Raw genomic sequence first — 22391 nt, forward strand, 5'->3', positions numbered from 1 at the left:
ATTTTTTAATAATAGAGTTAAATATTTTGCGTATTTAATATATATATACGCTGGGTAATAGTCTGATTATTTAAGATTCTGTGATAAAATGTTATTTAATTTTAATATAAGTTGGAGTTAATTAGTAAAACTTATTGGGTCATATATATATATATATATATATATATATATATATATATATATATATGACCCAATAAGTTTTACTAATTAACTCCAACTTATATTAAAATTAAATAACATTTTATCACAGAATCTTAAATAATCAGACTATTACCCAGCGTATATATATATTAAATACGCAAAATATTTAACTCTATTATTAAAAAATTAAATTTTAATTATATAGTAATAAAATCTAATTTTAATAACAAAGAAATTTAATATAGTAATTTTTATTATGTGCTATATATTATAACTTTTATAATTACATATATATATTCTTATAATGTATTTTTATATATTTATTTATACATTTATATTAAATTTTTATTTGTATTACGTCCATGGACGTTTGGACAAAATACAGACCAAAATCGGACGTCTATTAGATGTTGTGTGCTGTCTAGGTTTATAAATTTTTCACAATTAAAAAGATATAATTAATTAAAGTTAAACAATTTTTTAGCCATTTCTTTCAAATCTTTCCTCGCAATTTTTCCAAAACCTGTGTATGGCATAGCATTTAAAAATATCACCCCAGCACGAAGTTTATAGTGATCAATCTTTTCATTTGCCACTAAGTCTATTAATTCTTGTTCCGTCACCTACAGAAATAAAATAAATTATTAAAATAAAGAATATTTTAATATAAAAAATAAATTTTTTGCATCAAATAGTACACCCACACGCGCGCACATATGTGGTTTTTAAATTTTTTAAATTAATATTATTTATATATTAAACATGGTTATGTACAGTCAAAATGCTAGCAAGAATAATAGTTGTTTACAAATTTAATTTTCAAGTTTCTCTTTTATTTTTTGCAGTCTCTTTAGATCTTATATATAATAATTCTTACTCATTTATGCTGCTATAAATCACGATCTTATTTGAACTAACTTGTAAATATTTTTTTTTGTTTTATTAGTCATTTCATTGATTTTAATTACATCACGTGACAATGTTTCTATGAACGTAATTTTTTATTTCTCTGTTTATTAGATTTTTAAAACAATTTTCCTCGAAAAATGTAAAATTTGTTTGCAACTATTCTGTTGATAATTTACAAATTTTACTTTATAGGCTCTCATTCTCTTTACTATATTACAACAAATTACCTTGGCGCCAGGTTTTTTAGTGACATAAGCAAGAGGATGTTCGATGTCTATTGCATGAGGAATCGATATAACTGCGACATCCATCACTGCTGGATGCGATAATAAGATACTCTCAATTTGTGCGGGTGAGATGTGATTTCCTCTGTACTTCATAAGTTCTTTTATCCTGTCAATAATGAACAATTCCCCATCTTCATCCACATAACCGATATCACCCGAATGTAACCATCCTATAAGAATTTAAGTTTATTTTTATAACATTTCTGCGTTACATTATTTGATATTATTACTTTATAATCATTATTTTTATATAATATTTTTACGTTTTTTTAGATATAATACAGTAAACAAAAAAACTTGTATTGTAGAGCCTAAAAATTTAACTACACGGAAAAAACAGTCTGGTTGGTCGACACATAAATCTGGTCGGTACAACCAGATTTTATAATAAAATATGGACAACTAGGCATGTGTTTACTGCAACCATAGAGCTATTGTTGAATGACTTGTGTTGCAGCAATAACTACACCGGCTGTTCCAACCAGGAGCTCGATTCTTGAATTCATTCGCAAGAAAAACGTATTCGCAAATTCTGATCTTACAGAAAAGTTGAAAATTTATTGGCTGTCGTATGGCTTTTAACCAATAAACTTGCATCTTTTCTGTTAGAGCGAATATTTGCGCGTTAATTAAATTCTTTAAATTTAATATTTATAAAATGTTTGAATTTGATAACAAAGTAAAAATTTCTTAATTAAATAAGATTTGTTAACATTTCAACAAGTATTTAACTAAATACTTTTTTGCAATATTAAATATGTATTAATTTATTTTCCAATGAAAAATGTTCTTATATTTATTGTAATAAGTTATTTTAAGTCATTGTTTATAAGATTATTATTATTTATTGCTTTCATTCGGATTTCCGTTGGAAATTTTGGAATCTATATAAAAAACCGCAGGGAATCGGTAAATGTTAGTAGTGTAAAGATTTTCCTAATTCTCCGTAATAATTTTGTATAGATATTGGTCTATAATCTGCGTATGAATCTGAGTATAAAATTAGCACACACACACACACACACACACACACACACACACACACACACACACACACACACACACACACACACACACACACACAGAATTAAGAAATAAAACCTGGTTTACCATATAAAAATTCATACGGATTCCAAAGTAAAATCAGAACCAAAGTTTTCCTCTTTACATTGATTCTATACGGATTTCCATCAAAAATACGTGTGGATTTCAGTACAGATTTCGATAATAAGAAATCAGGATAAAATTTTTCCCTTCTCTTTGTGATTTCCGTACAGATTTTTATAGCGAAATCAATTAATACGGAATTCCGTATGGAAAATTCGGACTAATTTCAGACTGATTCAGTTCTGATTTCAATACTGGGATGGATTTTCATACGGTATTCATAGGGATTTTTTTGACAGGGTTATTATAGGACTCTAAGGCTGCGTTCCGATATTCACTGCCAGTACTGAAAATCTATAGTTTACGTCACATACGCTGTAGAATTTCAGTACTGGCAGTGAATATCGGAACGCAGCCTAAGTACTCTACAATGAGTCGTTAGTCGTTGGTCGTAAGAAATTTAACCAATTATGTTTGCTTATTGTTCTCTAAGATCAACTGCGATTGACTATTTCTTACGACCAATAACTAACGACTCGTTGTAGATGAGGCATAACAGAAATGTAAGTGCAATGGCCTTAAGACACTTGTGTATATCCTATAAACTTGTGTGTATCCTATAACCGAGACACCGAATCATCTTCCCAACACCAATGTCTACCATTACTGTGCACGCAGCGTACGCGTCGCGAACCAATCAATCCACATGTACACATCGCTATAGTTTTGTGTGCGTAGTGAATCGCTTTTGTTTTTCGACATCGCTGGGGTTCAATTCTGTACCGCCTACCGACAAGTATCGGTGTCGTTGCGCAGATATTTTATATGGCAAAAAACCTGCGCAACGATACCGATAGTTGTCGGTATGCGGTACTGTAGGCCTATTCTGTAACTCGTTAAGAGGTATCAGTATCGTTATACTGTCGTTGCGCAGCTTTTTTATCATATAAAATATCTGCGCAACGACAGTATAACGATACCGACACCTCTTAACGAGTTACAGAATAGGCCTACTGTAGTGCGATTCTGTAACTCGTTAAGAGGTGTCGGTATCGTTATACTGTCGTTGCGCTGCTTTTTTACCATATAAAATATCTGCGCAACAACTGTATAACGATACCGATATCTCTTAACAAGTTACAGAATCGCACTACTGTAGGCCTATTCTGTAACTTGTTAAGAGCTGTCGGTATCGTTATACTGTCGTTGCGCAGCTTTTTTATCATATAAAATGTCTGCGCAACAACAGTATAACGATATCGACACCTCTTAACGAGTTACAGAATAGGCCTACTGATGCGGTACAGAATTGGGGCCCTGCTTTATAACGTAGCATCACGATTAATACAATTATATGGATAAATTAGCTTAGCCATGGGAAAAAAGTCCCAACTTATGTATTGGTTACTACAACCAGATTTCGCGCAACTACATTGATATAGTTGACATACTAAAGTCAAAAGTCATATCAATCTAGTTATTTATATTTAAACGATGACCATACGCATGATTATCGTTTAAGGGTGTATCGGACATACAATCTTAGACAAAAGTGCATGAAATTTGAAATACTTAGGCCTGGTTCCACAACTCACGGTTAAATAAACTGGCCGATTATTCCATTGGAATTGATCAATCGTATTTGTCGTTAAGCAAAATTAACAAATACGATTGGTCAATTCCAATGGAATAATCGGCCAGTTAATTTAACCGTAAGTTGTGGAATCAAGATCGTCTTTTTCTATAAGATAGAAAAGAATACCATGTAAAATCAGTGAAAATTAAAATAGTTATAACTCAACAACCGTTTAGTGGATGCGTTTTCAATTTTTTGCAGTACATTAGGGAAACTAAAAGAACAATTTCTCAAATTTTTAGCAACTTTGTACCATTTTGAACTTCAGTCCGATACATCCTTAAAGATAACTAGATGATGCAGCCATATTGCTTACCACTAAATATTTCTGGTTATGTAGACTAAATCTTTTTTTTTTCGTGTAGATACAGATTTAAATCATAATTTTAGATTAATTACATAGAAAACTTAAGTATAATAATTTCGCTGCAAATTTTTGACGTTCCAACAATTAGTTTAAATGTTCACTATAATTATTTTCAAATCTATATTTTATTTTATTATAGTAATTATAGTCTGTTCATATAATTTTAATTGGCATACATCTCTACATTAACTCATAACTAATATTTCTTTTACATCTTATTATTAATATTTATTACGACAGATTTATTATAATTAAATTACCTTCTTCATCAATCACACTTTTTGTTACTTCAGGATTTCGATAATAACCGTTCATTATAACTGCAGATTTTATCCATATTTCTCCGGATTGATTCGGACCAAGTACTTTTCCACTTTCTGGATCTACAACTTTCATTTGCATATTTTTAGTTATTGTTCCGCAAGATCCATTCTTATGATGAGGTAATTGCGTTGTTATGAGACCGACTTCCGTCATTCCTATAGAAACACAAGAAATATATAACTAAAATTTTATAATGCAATTACATAATATACATTAATGTATACTATTAGTAAGCAATATTTTACCTCACATTATAAAGATATTTACCATAACCTTGTAATATCTGGACATATGGTAAAGTGCGTCTCAATTCTTCTTGAACTTTTGGTTTAAGTATTGCACCACCGCCTAATATGACTTTTAAAGATGGTAATGAATATTTCTCAGCATAACCTGCTCTGACAAATCGATTTATCTCGCTTGCGCCAAGAAATATAATTGCTGCCTAAATAAAAAAATAATTTACTTTTAGATTTTGATGCATTATTAATGTTTTAATATAACTGTGCAATTTAAATTACAAGTATGTATTAAGATAACAACTGCAATATATTTTTTTAGGTAACAATTTACACTGCAAATACAACTCCTTATACCTAATAAGCATATGGATATTCAATCTAAGTTTAAGTTTATATTTTTGTGTGTAAAATCATGAGACTCTTATTGCGCGTTTTATTTTTATATGATTTTTATGTTTACATGTGTAATTTGATATTTGTAGTGTGTAAACACATCTAACAGTAAGTGTGTAAAAAATACAAAAATAATATGCTTAAAAACCGTGTAAAAAGTAAATAAACAATTTTACACACTTAAGTGTGTAAAAATTATACACTTGGAGAGGGATGGTCGGCGATTCTAGATTAAATTTGGGGAATTCATGACATTTCGTAATTTTGTTTAAAAATTTGAGGATAATCATCAAAATTACTTTTTTACATACTGTTTTAAAATGTACATAACATGATCATTGATCACAAATGTTTATCATATTCTTATAAAAATGTAATACTAATGTCGAATTCGATTGAATGCACTAGTGACTAGTGCGTACTGAGTGCGCCCTCGTTTAGTGTTTCGCATTCGATTGGCTTGCTCTCAACTGGTTCAGAATCTACATGTGTTTGGTTGGCAGTGCACTGAAAACATGTGCTAGTGAAAACGTGTTCGATTGAACTGCGCTACCCTAGTGCAGTGCTACTTGTACTTTCGGTTGAGGTGCACTGCACTAGTGTGGAAGGCACTGAACTGCACTGACAAATTTGTCAGTGCGGTTTAGTGCGAATATAAAGATATATTTCTTTTTTTTTTAACTGAAATAGAGAATGGGTAAAACGAATATGTACAAAGGATAAATACAGAGGATAAATACGGATAAATATAATTATATAAGGGTAAATGCGGATAAATACAAAGGATAAATAGTAAAAGATAACTACGAAGGATAAATATAAAGAAAAAATGGCAGCTAAACTATTGTTTATAGATGAACTGTTAAACAGTTCAAGCAGTACTTCTGACGAGAAAATGATGGCATTAATAATGCAACATGAAATGCAACAGCAAATTCCAAAAGTTTGGAATATAATAGATATTATCAATGAATATTCTGAAAAGAAATATGTTTCTTAATACATAATTTTAATTTACATTTTAAACATTTGTAATGTAAATTGTACATGTAAAGTAACTTTTGCTTAAAGTTTCAGCGACACTTTTGTTTACAACAAAGTACATTTGATAAATTACATGATATGTATGAAAATTCCGAAATTTTTAATATATTACAAGGACATGGTGGGTGTAATACTATAAACAGTAATATTCACTTATTATCATTTTTATGGTATATATTTCTTTTATATATATATATATATATATATATATATATATATACATATACATACACACGCATATATACATATGTATATTAACTGCATAAGTATATATACATATATATACTCATATAGTTCATACATATTATATATAAATACTTAATAATAATGTTAATATTTGTAGGTTTGCAGGAAACAAGTCCATGATATGGACGTTGCATCCAGATTCAATGTAATAGAATCTACGTTTCATGCTATTATTTTAAATGTTATGACATTTTCAGTTTATATTGCTCCGAATATAATAAAAATTCCTGCTACAGAAGATAGAAAAATGGAGGTTGCTCGTGAATTTAAAGAAGTAATTAATAGTTATTCTATCCTATCCTTGGTATAAATATTTATTTTTAATATTTTCATAAATGTTTATCATAATTTTTTTTATACCTGACAAACTCGGACATAAAAATATGTACAAAATATTTGGCTTCCGAAAATGACCAATCTCCAATTTAGTTCAAATTTTGGAAATTTCTTTTAGTGAAAAAAAAAACATATGCAAGAAGGATTTTTGGCGACTCAAAAAAATTTTTTTTTAATGTCGGTAAGTAGGAAATCCGTAATTTGTAGACAAAAATTTAAATGTGTGTGTGTGTGAAAGATTACCCAAACTTCGTTTTGTTAATTTCTTGCTGCAGCTATTTTCGAATATTTGAGAATAATTGTGCCCGGGGTCAGTGCACGGGTCAGCAGCTGTGTGCACGTATGATCACTGCACTAGGTCGATGCCGCACTGCATTAGGTCGTTACTGCACTAGCACTGCACTAGGTTGTTACTGCGCTGTGTACTCCAAGCACGTGCGCTTGGTAACAAAAAATTACTAGACACTGGTATAGAGTGAGTGCAGGCCAACCGAATTCGCTACAAGCAATATTAAATTGGCCAATAATTGTTTTGAGTATTAAAAATATTATTACTTATTTTGAATATTAAAAGTACTAACAACAGTATTAAAAATATGTATTAATTATTGACCAATTTAATACTGTCTAATATTACATTCTTAAAAGGGTAAAAGCTGCATTTCAGTATTGCAAGTAGTCAAAAGATTTATAAATGTGTATTCTTTACGTCATTTTGAGAAAGTTGTTAATTAAAATTGTTAATTGGCTGAATTGTTAATTAAAAATATTATAAATACTTAAAGAAAGTTGACATAATTTAATCATAAGATTTGCAAAAACAGAAAGTATCTTTAATAAATCCATATTTATATTTCTTATAAAATTTATCTGCAGAAAAAAGTATATTGACAATTTCAATCATTGTTTGTTAAGTTAGAAAAACTTAAAAACTTAAGAGTTATTTGTTTTAATTTATCTAATAAACATATATTCTAATAAAAATTAACTCTTTTATAAATCTGACAAAAAAATTAATTTTACCAAATAATATTACCTTATATTTCTGAATCAATTTGCAAGTCATTTCCTCATCAAATTTTGGATAAATAATCACTGTAGCACCCTGTGCAATTGCACGCAAGTTTAGCTGTACTCCGGTGATCGCATGTAGAGAACAAAACCAAAGTGTTAACATGTTGGTCATTTCCAGATATTTCTCTTCACTGACAAGCATCATAGTGCGATTAGATAGTTCAACACCTTTCGGCATCCCTGTTGTGCCCGACGTGTGCATGATGCACGCTGTCTGTTTGATGTTGTCGAGTTCAGCATAACGGAAATTTGCTACTTCCGCATCCGTACAATTTTTCAAGATCTCAGAGAATGAAATTGCATTAATATGTTTGCCAAAAACTACCACCGTTGGATTGCAATTTTTTTCCTTTATAGCACTCAAGACAACATCAACCGATTTCTCATTGCAGAAGATTATTTTCGGCGTGCTCAATTGCAAAACGTACAGCGCAGTTCCTAATTACAAATGCGTTAGAATTAATAAATAATAAATATTATATTAAATATTATTGCATAAAATTAATTAATTAATAAAAAATTATTTCTAATTCACTAATTGGATGGAATACAATAAAATAATACTCACGAAAGTCCATATTTACATTCCATGGATTAAAGATTGCGTTGATATAAGCCGCCGAAAGACAGGGCACGATAGAGTTTGGATGATTACTTGTGCATACACTGATAACGTCGCCAGATCTAATTCCTTGTTTCTGCAGCCACACGGCGCATCTCACAATTTTATCTTGTAACTCGACGTACGTAAACGTTTCATCAGTACATGCATCTAACTGTATGTACATATATAGGCATATTCAATATTGTTATTATATAAAATTGTTTCTAAAACAAAAATTTAATTGTATGATAAAAATGTTATTCTACATCATATATCAGATTATTGCAGAAAGTTTTAAAAAATTCAAGTCTTGCACATTTAATGTAAAATAATTCAAAAATAATTTTGCAAAATGTCATAAAATGTTGCAACAAAAATGTATTTGTAAAATTTATTGACCAGAATTCTTTTGAATCTTTATATATAATTTCTCAGAAAGATATGTTTTTTATTAAGATTAAACATTAAATTAATTCAAAGCAAATTAATATACATTCTTTAAAGTATGTTAATCTTTATTTGCAATAATATAATAAAATCAGAAATATAGTAATAATACAGATTAATTAAACAAAAATAAAATTAGTTAGTAGTTTTACTTATTATATTTAGAAACTTTTTCACTGTAGACGTGCTTTTTTATTTTAGTTTTCGTGACTCTTCATAACTACAAGGGTTGGAAAAGTTGTTTGTAAAAGTAACTAGTTACAGTTACAGTTTTTTTATTGAAAAAGTAACTAATTACTGTTAACAATTTTGAAAAATAACTCGTTACAGTTACAGTTACTAAGAAAATAACGAGTCGTTACTTTTCAGTTACTTTTTTCTTCAACAATTGTACATTATTTTAAATATAAGAAATAAGAATCTTACATTTTATGCTTTACTAACTGTTGTATATTACGTACTTAATTATGTGCTTTAACAAGTTATTTTATGTACAGTAAATGAGAACTTTGTAAAGGTAAAACTCCCCAAATCGTATATTACTGTTATCAGAATTAAGAGTGGGTTCCGTTTGCCTACGTTCCCGATTGCCTACTGCTTCGTTTGCACACAAATTTTGCAGAAATTCCCGATTGCCCACGTCCCGATTGTCTACTGCTTCGTTTGCACACACAAAAATAATCAAGGTACAAAAGTACAATTGCACACGTTATATTATTACGATCATATACATTGCACACATGACGCTATTGCACACGTGTATGTACATTGCACACGTTATATTATTACGCTCATACACATTGCACACATAATATTATTGCGCTCATACACATTGCACGTTATATTATTACACTCATACACATTGCCCACGTGACGCTATTGCACACGTGCACATTGCACACATGATATCATTGCGCTCATATACTCTAAAGGCATTCCAATAACTTGGGCGCTTTGATTTGACAATGGTTTTTGATAATATTTTTTATGCTCGACAAAGTTGTATAGATGTTATTATAGAGCTAACTGCTTTAGTTTTTGAGATATACCATATTAAAAATAAAAAGAAAAGTAGGTAGACCTTGCTTTGCATAGAAAGTTGCAAATCCATGTGGAACAGTACGAATCATGGACACACACACACACACACACACACACACACGGGGGGTGCAAGGGGAGGCTTCGCCCAACCTCCTGCACCCATCCCGTCGGTAGGGGTGCCTGGAAAGTCGCAAACCTATGTAGTAATTGTCATGTGTGCAATGTGCACATGTGCAATAGCGTCACGTGTGCAATGTGTATGAGCGTAATAATATAACGTGTGCAATCGTACTTTTGTAGGGGTGGTCCCGTTTGCCTACGTTCCCGATTGCCTACTGCTTCGTTTGCACACACGAAAATAATCAAGGTGCAAAAGTACGATTGCACACATTGTATTATTACGCTCATACACATTGCATACGTGACTTTTACAATATATTATTACAGACATTTCCTACACGTTCACAATTCGAACGTTCTCCCGTTACAACTGTATTAAATCGATTGATTACTATTCCAGAGTTAAAATTACTCATGTTATGCAGTTAGATCAACCTTTATCATAGTTGAAAGAATATCTATAACTACATTTTAGTTGTTTTAATGTTTTACATTTAACTAAATTTTTACTTGGAACTCTTATAGTCTTATATCATATTATTAAACAGACGAAATTTTTATCTAATTTTATTCGATTGTAATTGACGTAACCAAATTCACTCGACTTAGATGCTTGGTTTGTCCTACTCAAACTTTTTTTTCAGTAATAAAAATTATTTATTGTTTATTTTGTTAAACATTATAAGCTTTAAAATTTTTTATTTTTTTAAATCTCATGTATTAATATCGTGTGTAAATACATTGACTCACATGTGCGATTTTGTTCTTATGACTTTTAATACTAATCCATATTAATTCTCCAAGACTCTTATAGTTAATCGGTTGATGCGTCTGTTGTCCTATGTAAACGCCATTTTCCACGGTAAAAGTCTGTAAACAGAATGTATGCATTAAATTGTTTTAATTAACTAAAAAGAAGAACAGGTAAAAAAGTTTTAATACATGATTATTAAACAAGCTATTTTCTTTACAAGTTTTGATTGATAATTATTTATTTAAACTTTTATTAACTGAGTTCGAAAATTAGTACGTGAGAATATATAAGCTACCTTTCTGCACTTTTAAGTTTTTATTGATAATCGTAGAAAGTTTCTTTGATTAACTACAAAATTTGAACACGTAAGCATAATAGAAGCTGCACTTATTGCTTTAAAATTTTTATTGACCGTCATCAAAAATTTATTTGACTTTTGATGACGGTTTTGAAACTTTTAATAAATGTTATTAGATTACTATATTATTTGTTTTAGAATTCTAACAGTCTCATAAACATTTCCTTTTTTATTATATACTTTTTAAACAATTATTTCAAGATTTACAATATAAAATATTATGATTTCTGAAAGATTTTTGGCTCTGTTTAAAAGTTAATAACTAGTCATATAAAATTTAATAACCTTATTTTTTTTTTGTGTATTCAGAGCTGTCTCAAAAATAATTTTATTATATCGTACAGCAACTATACTTCTTAGAACGCTGTAACTTTTATTAAATATTCAGGTTAGTATATGTACCTTTATGTTCTATACCTATAAAATAGATAATTCTTTTTTAATGTTCACTGATGTGTTTACCATTTAATTTAATATTATTTTATTACGTCTATCTCTCCCTGGAAAAAAATGCACATGCATGATCATATATGACTCCATACATGATCATGTATGAGTTTTGACCTGACATGATCATGCATGATCACATCTAACCATATATGCTTATGTATGATCATATATGATCATGCATAATCATATATGCAGTCGTGTCAGCGGGGCATATATTTATGCGACTATATAATATCATATACAATTCCATACAGTAGCCAAATTTTTATTCACACGATCTTTCATGATCGTAAATTAATCATATAACGAACTCTCTTCGTATAACAAAAACAATATATACTACACTTTGCCGTGAGTGATGGTTTTCTTTTATAAGCCTTTTGGCTTACAAAAGCCTTTCCCCCTGCATCCCGCCCACGCGTTTTCTATACTCTATTCTCCTCTCTGTTTCAAAACTAATAAAATCAAAGAAATTTTAAAAAAATTTTGTATATAACTCGAAAACTAAGGCCGAGCGGCGGTAACATGTATAGAGAAAAGTTGTTCAGAATAATAATCTTGACAACATATATGATTGAAATCGGTGAGGTTGCCCTTATTGTGCATAATTACCAACATGTGCAACTGTTATTATATTTACCTTCGTATCTGAATCCATTTTGTCAAAAATATTTGGATTTCGTAGATCGTAGATTCCAAATCCTGAAGTGATCAATCAGCGTCACTGGTTGTAGAATCAAAAGGCATCACAAGTAGATTTATGGTCATATATAAAGTAAGTAATTTAAAAAAAGAGATAAATTAATTACATTATATCAATTTTAATTATTATATGCATAGTAATAACTTCTTTTTAGACATTTAGTTTGTTTATACTGCGATAATATTATAGAATCTTCTAATTAGAAAATTCTTATAACATTTGTTGATTATTTTCCCACAATAATAAATTTATTTTGTGTTTCAATTAATATACTAATATTATCTTGATAAATACATAATGTTTCTTAAAAAGAATATTTTATGAAAATACAAACTGTAATCTAGTTGTGTAACAAATTTTTTATTTTTTTATTTATAATATTGAATTAATCTACCTTATATCTCTACATTATAAATTTTAAAGTATTTAATAATTATAGTTAAATTAACAAGTTTTTATATAAGTGTTTTTATATAAGTGTCCCTAAAGAGACATATATGTTGATTACTAATGGTGAATTTGATTGGATTGCACTAGTGCGCCCTCGTTTAGTGCAGTTTAGTTTTTCCCATTCTAAATACAAGGCAACAGAATACGAAACACTGAATAAGGGCGCACTAGTGCACCCAACCGAATTTGCCATAAGATATTTACTTCAATGCATCTATTTAAAAAAAAACACTGAAATATTCTGCATAAGTATTTAGTCGTCGTTAGAAAACAATTGCTGCACATGGTTATCAGAAAAAAAAAATTATTCTAAACAACGTTTAAAAGTTATTCGATAAATGCATGATAAAAAGAGTAATATGTTTGCAAAAAAATTTTAAATACCCAGATAACAATTCGTGCGGGATCATGTTACCTTCACGAAGTGATTATTACACCGTGCATGCACGAACGTATCATACTCGCTTCACGAAGTGATTTTGGCATACATGCGCGCATAGAGGGTCACACTATGCCATCACGTGTGATTACACTAGTATAGTGATTACGCACACGTGACATAGTGAACACACACAATATTTAACATTACCTAAGATTAAAAATTTTATAGAAGAAAAAAATATTGGTTTTTTTAAAGAAACGGAAAAATTTTAAGTATTAGATATATATATTGTAATATCCGCGCGCGATTTATTTTATTATAATATTTAATAACAAAATGTCCGCATAGCGATTAAAATAGCTTTTTTATTGCATTTTTATTAATATGGAAAAACTTTTGTTATTATAGGTTGAAAATAAAATAATAATAATATATTACAGTATAATATGTTAAGACTTTTGTTAAATATTTTCTGTTGTACTAAGAAATGTTGTATTAACATATGTTTAAGAGAACTAGTTGAAAATGCAATAGCTATAATAACATGATGTTTTGTATAAATCGTATTTTTAACAATAACATTTTGTTAAATAGCATAGAAAATACAAATATCTTTTCATAGTGTTGAAACTTGCATTATTTCTAGAAACATTTTTAGTTGTAGATGACATGTTTCGTATTTTATATGTGTAAATTTATAAAATTTTGAGTGTCCTTAATATAAGGATTATTTTCTTTATGATGTTTTGTATAAAAATAATGGTAATAAGCATTATTATGCAATAATACACTATGTCTTACATAATTCTAAAATTGCCATGTAGGGTAGATGTCCCAATTACTGCCATCTTAAGCTTATAGCCGAAACTTTATTAAACTTTATTAAACCATTTTGGGCATTGCTGAAGCTAAAAATGTTTTACTTTTAATCATAATATTACTTAATAACTTTATTATCATAAAAAAAATTATTATACATTAAATATAAATACTCAATTAATAATAAGTAGAAATATACAGAAATCTGCGATGTCCCCATGATTGACAGCCGATTTCGTATTACTGACACCCAATAACTGCCAGTCTCTTTTACTGTGACCAGCTAACTGCCAGTCCCTTTCATAAAGTCCCACATAGCACAAAAATTGCAATTACATTGTAGCAATATTGCTGCAAGATTACAATGTTGTTGCAACATTGCTGTGATGTAACTGCAATTTTTGTGTTACGCGGGAGTCTTGTAGATGTCAGTTATACGTACTTGCAACACGTTTCTTGTCCCGAACTGACGGCAGTTTAACAGACAAATCAAAAATATTGTCCCTATTATTATCAGCATTAATTATAATAATTTAACATAAAATATCACCTTTCATACATTATTTCATTAAAATGATTCTTATATATCTCATTAATTCATTTTACATGCGCGCGCGTGTGTGTGTGTGTGTGTGTGTGTGTGTGTGTGTGTGTGTGTGTGTGTGTGTGTGTGTGTGTGATCAATGTAGGTTATATAATAAAATTATTGCCCTTTCTTTAATATGACTTTTGCATTGCCTTTTACTTACGTAATCGCACTTTTGATATAAAACTGAATTAACATTAATTTTTTAATTAAGTCTAAACAAATATGTTTCGTTTGTTTGTTTTTATATAAATTAAAGTATTAATTTAATAATAAATTTTTTGTTTAACATGTTTGTTTACAAATTTATTTTTTATCAAGTACAGTAAATAAAACGGCAGTTATTGGGACACTGGCAGTAATTGGGACATCTACCCTATATGATGATTACTTTAAACGTTTTAACCCTCCGTCTGTACACTGACCCCAGAAGAGAACAAGCAAAATTTTTCACTTGTGTAACTACAAAACTGGTGATAGGCAAAGCTTGGCTCTCCTCCCTAAAAAAAACTTAGTAATAATAAGTACTCATATCCGAAAGGACGTTTTGATCCGACACTTGTTGTTAAAACGACAGTATGTAAACTTTTTAAGTGTTCCCAAAAAGTGTACAGACCGTGTTAGTATTTTGTGACAGTAAGAAATATTTGATTTTTGTATTTTTTTTTAATTATTTTGTTATTTTTATGATGTTTTTACTTGAGTTACAAGCATAATCTGCTTTTTTTAGTCAATAAAGGCAATTTAATCACAATGGCCTCTTGGACACGTTTGATCGTTAGCTCTTACATATATTTTATGGCATGTCTGATTATGCTGGTATAAATTCGTCAATTTTACACTATTTGCGACAATAAAATCTATTTTTTAATTGGCTTTTAATTAAATGACTTTTTGGAAGACTTGGTTTTCAATTTAGTAAAGCCACATTTGCAACATTGTTTAAAAATAAAAACATTAAGAAGCTATTTGCGTCATACAATTCGAGAAATTTTAAACTAATATAATAATGGCGATAACTCTACTCAGGCTTTTAATCCTAATACAAAAATGAACAAACGAAAAAGATGTTCTGTATGTCCGTCTGCAGATAATAAAAAAACGTGGTTTTGTGTGGTGTGTGTGTGACGAACCACACGATGATTTTTTTTGCGATGATTATCGTACGATTTTCTGTTTAAATTGCGCACAAAAACATAGTTAATATTATTATTTCTTCAATTTTGATCATTCTACATTGTATATACCTAAGATTTTATGATAATATACTATAATTTTTTATAATAAAAACAATTTGTTTGAAAAATTATCATTTTATTATATTCTCATTACCCAAAAAAATACCTTATTTTCAGTCATGCAAATAATTATACTTTTTGCAACCGACACATATACATATATAAAACAATTTTTTTCTGAAAAATCATACCTTCATCTACAAAACCTTAAAAGAATTTTTCTTAATAATAATTTGTTATTAAGTTATAAATTTTTTTACAAAATTCCATTATTATAAAAAAAATTTTTAATAAATGATCAAAATAACTATCGAAATTTAAAACGTAGTCACTCACAAGTAATTAGAAATTTTTTCAGATTTTTGGCATGTATTTAACATTTTAAAAAAAGGAACAGGACAAAAAGGGGTCAGTGTACAGACTGTGTTAGTGAAAATAAGTGTACAGACCGAGGGTTAAAAATGACATGTCATGTCATGTTTTTTAATGTCTTTAAATGTCTTTTAATGGTTTTTTATGTTTATAAAATTGTTATATATATTGTTACCTTTAATTTAACGTTCTTATAACTGCAATAATACATATATATATTAAAAAGTAAGGTACAAGGTGAAAGCAATTGATGCTCATATGACCCGTACGCATGTGGCACTCACGCGTGCAAGTCGTATGAGCATCAATTAATTGAGGACGCAACTGTCTAACACCATGAGTTTACGCCGTGTAAATTATCCGTACGACATGCATTTATCGTGAGCTCATTTAACAGGCAATTTGTTATCTGAATAATTAAATTGCGTAATACCTTTAACTGCAACTAAATGAAAATAACCAATATATCCGAGAAAGTATATTTGAACTTGAATAAAACTAGTTATTAAAAAAAGGATGTCGTATTTAAAAGAGGAAGTAGTTTTTCTACTACATGAAGACTATTTTTTCCGAAATTTAATAGGTAGAACGACGCACATACGAACACGACTCAAAGTCGACTGTCATCATATAGTGACTACTTATTACTTCTTTCACTCCAGATAGCCAAGCGTGATTAAGCATTTTGAACAAACTAATGCATAAAACATGTTGCTAAATATTTACTGTACTTCGAAATAAAACACGTTACGAATACAGCAATATGTCTGCTTATGCAAACAGTTGGCGAAATTTCCAGAGTAAACGGTTTGTCCGCAATACTGGTATGTTATGTTGTCTGCAACATAACAGCAACATAACGGCAATGAATAATTATATCTTGAGCATTATGATGCAAACATGACAACAACACATATATAATATTTTTCATTCATTATTGCATATATATTTTCAAACTATGAAGTTTTTTCATTGTAGGTTATTGTTTACAAATTGTTGACAATATGATCTTGTCACACGTTTACGACAGCTTTTCAATAAAAAGATGTCTATATTTTCGAGATTTAAATATAATTAATATATAGATATTAATTTTATAATTACACATGCTTGCAAATATATCCCAGGTAGAATATGAGATAAACAATCCCATATATATATAAATTTAATTATAACTTTTTATTAATCATATTACACAAACATAATTGCAAAATAAAAAATAAACATGAATAAAATTAGCAATATTTTATTGAAAAGAAGATGCTTTACCGATATGATTTATTAGAAATAAAAAATAAAATATTTTAAGAGAATAAAGAAAATAACTTTTATACATATGTTGTTACAACAACATAATACAAAAATAAGAATTGCTCAATAAAATTTATGTAAATGTATTTGTTTTTTATAAATATAACAATTAAAATTTTTTATTCAATTATTAAATTCATTACAAACAACATTTAGTTTATCTGGGATTTTATACAACATGATGGAGAATTTAAAATTTAAAACAAAACTGGACAATCTTTGATGTATTTGAACATACAAAAAATAATTTAATAACTAGGTAAAAATATGAAAATATCATAATAGAAAGAGTTTTACCTTGTAATGAAGTTCGGCTTCAATATCTTAAGCAATTAAAATTTTTAATTTATTTAAATTAAAATTTATCTCATAAATTTAAAAAAAATTTAACTTAAAAAATGTTTCTCTTCTTCAACTTCACTTTGAAATAACTTTGCTTAGTCATAAAAGATTGTTCCCATGAGTCACGTATCTAATGTCGTTGCTTACACCGCGCCGTGAAGAAAACCGCGAAATTGCGCGATCCTCATTTCTTAACGCTATCGGAAAATTTTGAATTGTACCGGGTTTTTTCTTCCCAATGGAGTAGTGTTCGATTATTAAGTTAAATATATAATACATATACAGGAAGTTGTAATTTTATTCCCCTCCCCCCAAATATATATTTAACTTTACGTCTTGAGCTTGTGTGAGTTAAACAATTGGCCTGTTTTTTTTCGCTGCACTGCTGCACTGTAGTGCAATTTTGTAACTCGTTAAGAGATGTCGGTATCGTTATACAGGCTGCGTTCCGATATTTACTGTCAGTACTGAAAATCTACAGTATATGTAACGTAAACTATAGATTTTCAGTACTGGTAGTGAATATCGGAACGCAGCCACTGTCGTTGCGCAGCTTTAAAACTATATAACGATACCGATACCTCTTACCGAGTTACAGAATTGCACTATTAATGCGATAAGTTAGAATGAAAAACAAATATATTTGTCTTACTTTAACTTGTTGCTCCAGTGTAGCAATGCAGCGAAAAAGAACAAGCCACATGATTCATGATTCGCACGATTCAAGACGATTTGAACTTTGCAATTAACTATTCATATGAAATATTTAATAATACGAACAGACACACATCATTCATTTATTGCGTTCATATTAGGCATTTACCATTTTAAAATCATGCAAATTTGGTAGCAATTTTTTTTACCAAATCAAAGAATCACGTACTTTTATTTTTAATATCTGCAAACTTTGGCGATCGGGCGCCATTCTAGTGCGCCGTGAATGAAAAAGAAAAATAAACGTAATATCTAATTCAAGTTTTACGCGTAACAAAGAAAAAAAGGTCAGTAAATCGTGCTTAAAATTACGATTGCTATTTTACTTTAAGTTGAGAGAGAGAGAGAGAGAGAGAGAGAGAGAGAGAGAGAGAGAGAGTCTTAAAAAAATTACGCCGGTTTCGAAGTTTAATTATAAAACGCATATTACCAGTAGTTTACTTACTCAAGTTGAAAAAGATTTCAGATTTATTCTTACTATTCTGATCAAAGAATGCTTTATATTATCCTTAATAAGAAGAAATTATTTTTTTCATTATATTATACAAAATTGAATCGTCAAATATGACCTTGCTATCAAAAATGACTCGATCATTTTACGATCAAGAGTTTTACAAGCTCTCTTCATACATTGTGCAACTGTTTCTAAACTATTACTCCGTGTTATATTGCAATGCGTTTATGTTGAAAATAATTGTATCATTTTCACAGAGAAACAAAAAGGTCTGTGAGATCGTTAGTTGTGAAAACACATGGTACATGAACAGAAAATTCGTTGTGCCATATGTTTATTAATATCTCTTTCCCTTCCATCAGAGTCATCATCTTACTGAGAGTCTTATATGCTGCTGTTAAATATATTAAGGAAAGAAAATATATATGTACGTTTTATAATATAAATTTTTCCTGAGTGGGTTTTGTACTTCAGTAACACGGAACATGATAACACTTATAATGTCAATTAATATTTATAACGCTCTATTGTTAATGAGTATTTCCTTCGTTCCATCTCTAATAAATACTGCACACATTACTTAGAAATCGGAGATTTCAATCTAAATTGATTTAAATTTTCCTAAAAGAAAAAAAAAAGTTTCGTAACATTAATTGATGTATGTTCTTTTTGTCAACACAATTAATTTATAGTAAATTAAATGTATAGCATATTGACAGAAAATTTACGAAGGATCCTCGTCGAATCTTCAGTGGGGTAGAGGGTGAGGGGAATTGAATACATCAGATAATATAGGTATCAAAATTATACATACAGTCGATTCATTTTTTAAGATACTGTTTGCTGTTCATTATGTTTCGTATTGTAAGCGCCGCTACGAATATATAAAAAGTTGAACAGTAAAGTAAGATTGCCATGTACAATAAATAATCAAAGATTGTTTAGCTTGTTTCGTTCACGCACTGTCTCGTATAAATATTGATCATGTGGAGAGTTAGTTTTACCTATTATTTTAACCAATCTACTCGCTTTTTCTTTCTCTTTTCCTTTTTAGCTCTATTACAAATCAAAACGTTTTTAAGTAATGATTTAACTGATGTTGATAAAACTAACTCTAAGGCACACAGATAAATATAACATACAATTAATACCGCTGTTACTATGCTTAATGAGGATCCTAAAGCTTCCTCCTGTTTTACCGATTATTTTGATTATTTTTACTAATCTTTTAATTGTATTTACAAAATTAAAAATCCTTTTTCACAATTAAAGTACAGACGGTAACATAACGCGCACGTAAGAATTTTATACAAAAAACAAAAAAAAATTAACATAATTTACAAATTAAAATTTTTTTTGTTTTTTATATAAAATTCTTATATGCGCATTATGTTGTAACGAACCTCCCGTCCGCCGGCATCACCGACCGCGCGCGGTCCGGCCGAACATCCGCCGGACCGCACAAACGGGCACCGGCCCGTCCTAATCGTCCGCATTAAAAGCGTCGAGACGAGACATCGTCTCCGCTCCGCGTATTTCCCCGCACGCTCCCAACCTCCACGGGGGGGGGAGCAAGTGCGGGGAAACCCGAAGATCCGCGAGGATCCCCGATCCTCCACACGAGCGGGTATAAAAAGCCGCTCCGGTGGAGGCTGCGACACTTCTCGCTCCGACCGTACGCTGGATCCCGATTCCAACCAGAGTACGATCCTGAGAAGCTTCCTGCGACCGGCAAATAGGGTAGAGTGTTCTCCGCCTTAACCGAGAGCTCTCGGTACCGCTCGCACTCCAGATCCCAACCGTCGCCGTAGCAGAGGGTAGAGCGTACTCCGCCTTCGCCGAGAGTTCTCGGCTACGGATCTTCCTTAATCGCCCGATCACCAGGCTCGAACACAACGGGGGTGGAGAGCTCTCCGCCTCCCTCGAGAGATCTCGAGATCGACCAGGTGTTCTCCTCAAAATCTCGAAAAGAAATCATCGCAAAGCGTAAACAAGCCCGCGCCGCACGCCGCACACCGCGCACCACCGGTCTCGAAGCACCGACGGTTACCGCCCGCCACACCGCTCGCTTCACCGCGCCACGAAGCGCCGCTTCGCGCGCCAGGGCATTGCCCGCCGGCCCGTCACCGCGCACCGCGATCATCACCAAGCGAAACACACACGCGACAGCGAAACAGCTGTTTTACTTGCGACACGAAAACTCACACATACACACGCACATACACACACACACACACACCACACTTGTAAATAGTATATTCCGCCACACGACTCCTCATACACACCAACACACCAACGAATGTAAATAGCTTGTACATAATTGCAAAGGCATCGAAATATAGATCTACTCGTAATAAAACTGCGTCTATTGTCTCAGGGACCTTCTCACACCCGATCCTAGCAGACTAAGGGCGGGTTTATCAATGCTCAGCTAAGTTAAATTTGACTAATAGTTAAATACTAACTGTAAGCTATGTGTTTATCAAAGCGGAATAACTAACAGTTACGCATAAACTGTTGGTTAAAGTGTTTGTTACAAACACTTTAACCAACAGTTTATGCGTAACTGTTAGTTATTCCGCTTTGATAAACACATAGCTTACAGTTAGTATTTAACTATTAGTCAAATTTAACTTAGCTGAGCATTGATAAACCCGCCCTAAGCCCGCGTGGGAAATACGGTCCGTTACAATGTTACCGTCTGTACTTTAATTGCGAAAAAGGATTTTTAATTCAATAAATACATTTAAAAGATTAATGAATTAAAAATAAGCAAAATAATCGATAAAACAGCTTTAGCAACCCCTTAATTGTAATTACACAAAATTATTTAAACAAAGTATGTCCTCATTACAAATAGTTCATGTTTTGAATAAAAAATAGTACAATTCTTTTTATATTTGAGACGCCGTTTTTTGCAGTACATTAAGAAAAATCAATTATTAATTTAACTAAATTTTCCAACTTGACTAACACTAAAACGACCGGCATTAAATATATACCTATTTCTATCTTTTTTCTGTTTTTCTGTCGTAAACTTCCTTAGATATTTGTTATTATTTTTAATTTCTTTAATATATAAATAATTAATCCAAAGATAAAAAGTACAACAAAAATAACCTTAGTAGTTTTATCATTCA

General features: G+C 30.4%; 1 protein-coding gene across 1 annotated transcript; it reads right to left on the reverse strand.

The window, feature by feature from the left end:
* Positions 1 to 448: 448 nt before the first annotated feature.
* Positions 449 to 17645, reverse strand: LOC105830778 (4-coumarate--CoA ligase 1). Its single transcript, XM_036282420.1, has 9 exons — positions 16864 to 17645; positions 12521 to 12604; positions 11069 to 11188; positions 8675 to 8882; positions 8069 to 8544; positions 5039 to 5216; positions 4708 to 4926; positions 1278 to 1507; positions 449 to 764 (listed from the first exon to the last, which is right to left on the reverse strand). Exons 2-9 carry the CDS (start codon positions 12536 to 12538, stop codon positions 600 to 602), a joined length of 1614 nt encoding a protein of 537 aa, XP_036138313.1. The 5' UTR covers positions 12539 to 12604; positions 16864 to 17645; the 3' UTR covers positions 449 to 599.
* Positions 17646 to 22391: the final 4746 nt, after the last annotated feature.

This window comes from Monomorium pharaonis, chromosome 2 (genome assembly GCF_013373865.1).
Source record: "Monomorium pharaonis isolate MP-MQ-018 chromosome 2, ASM1337386v2, whole genome shotgun sequence".
NCBI classification, from domain to species: Eukaryota; Metazoa; Arthropoda; class Insecta; order Hymenoptera; family Formicidae; genus Monomorium; species Monomorium pharaonis.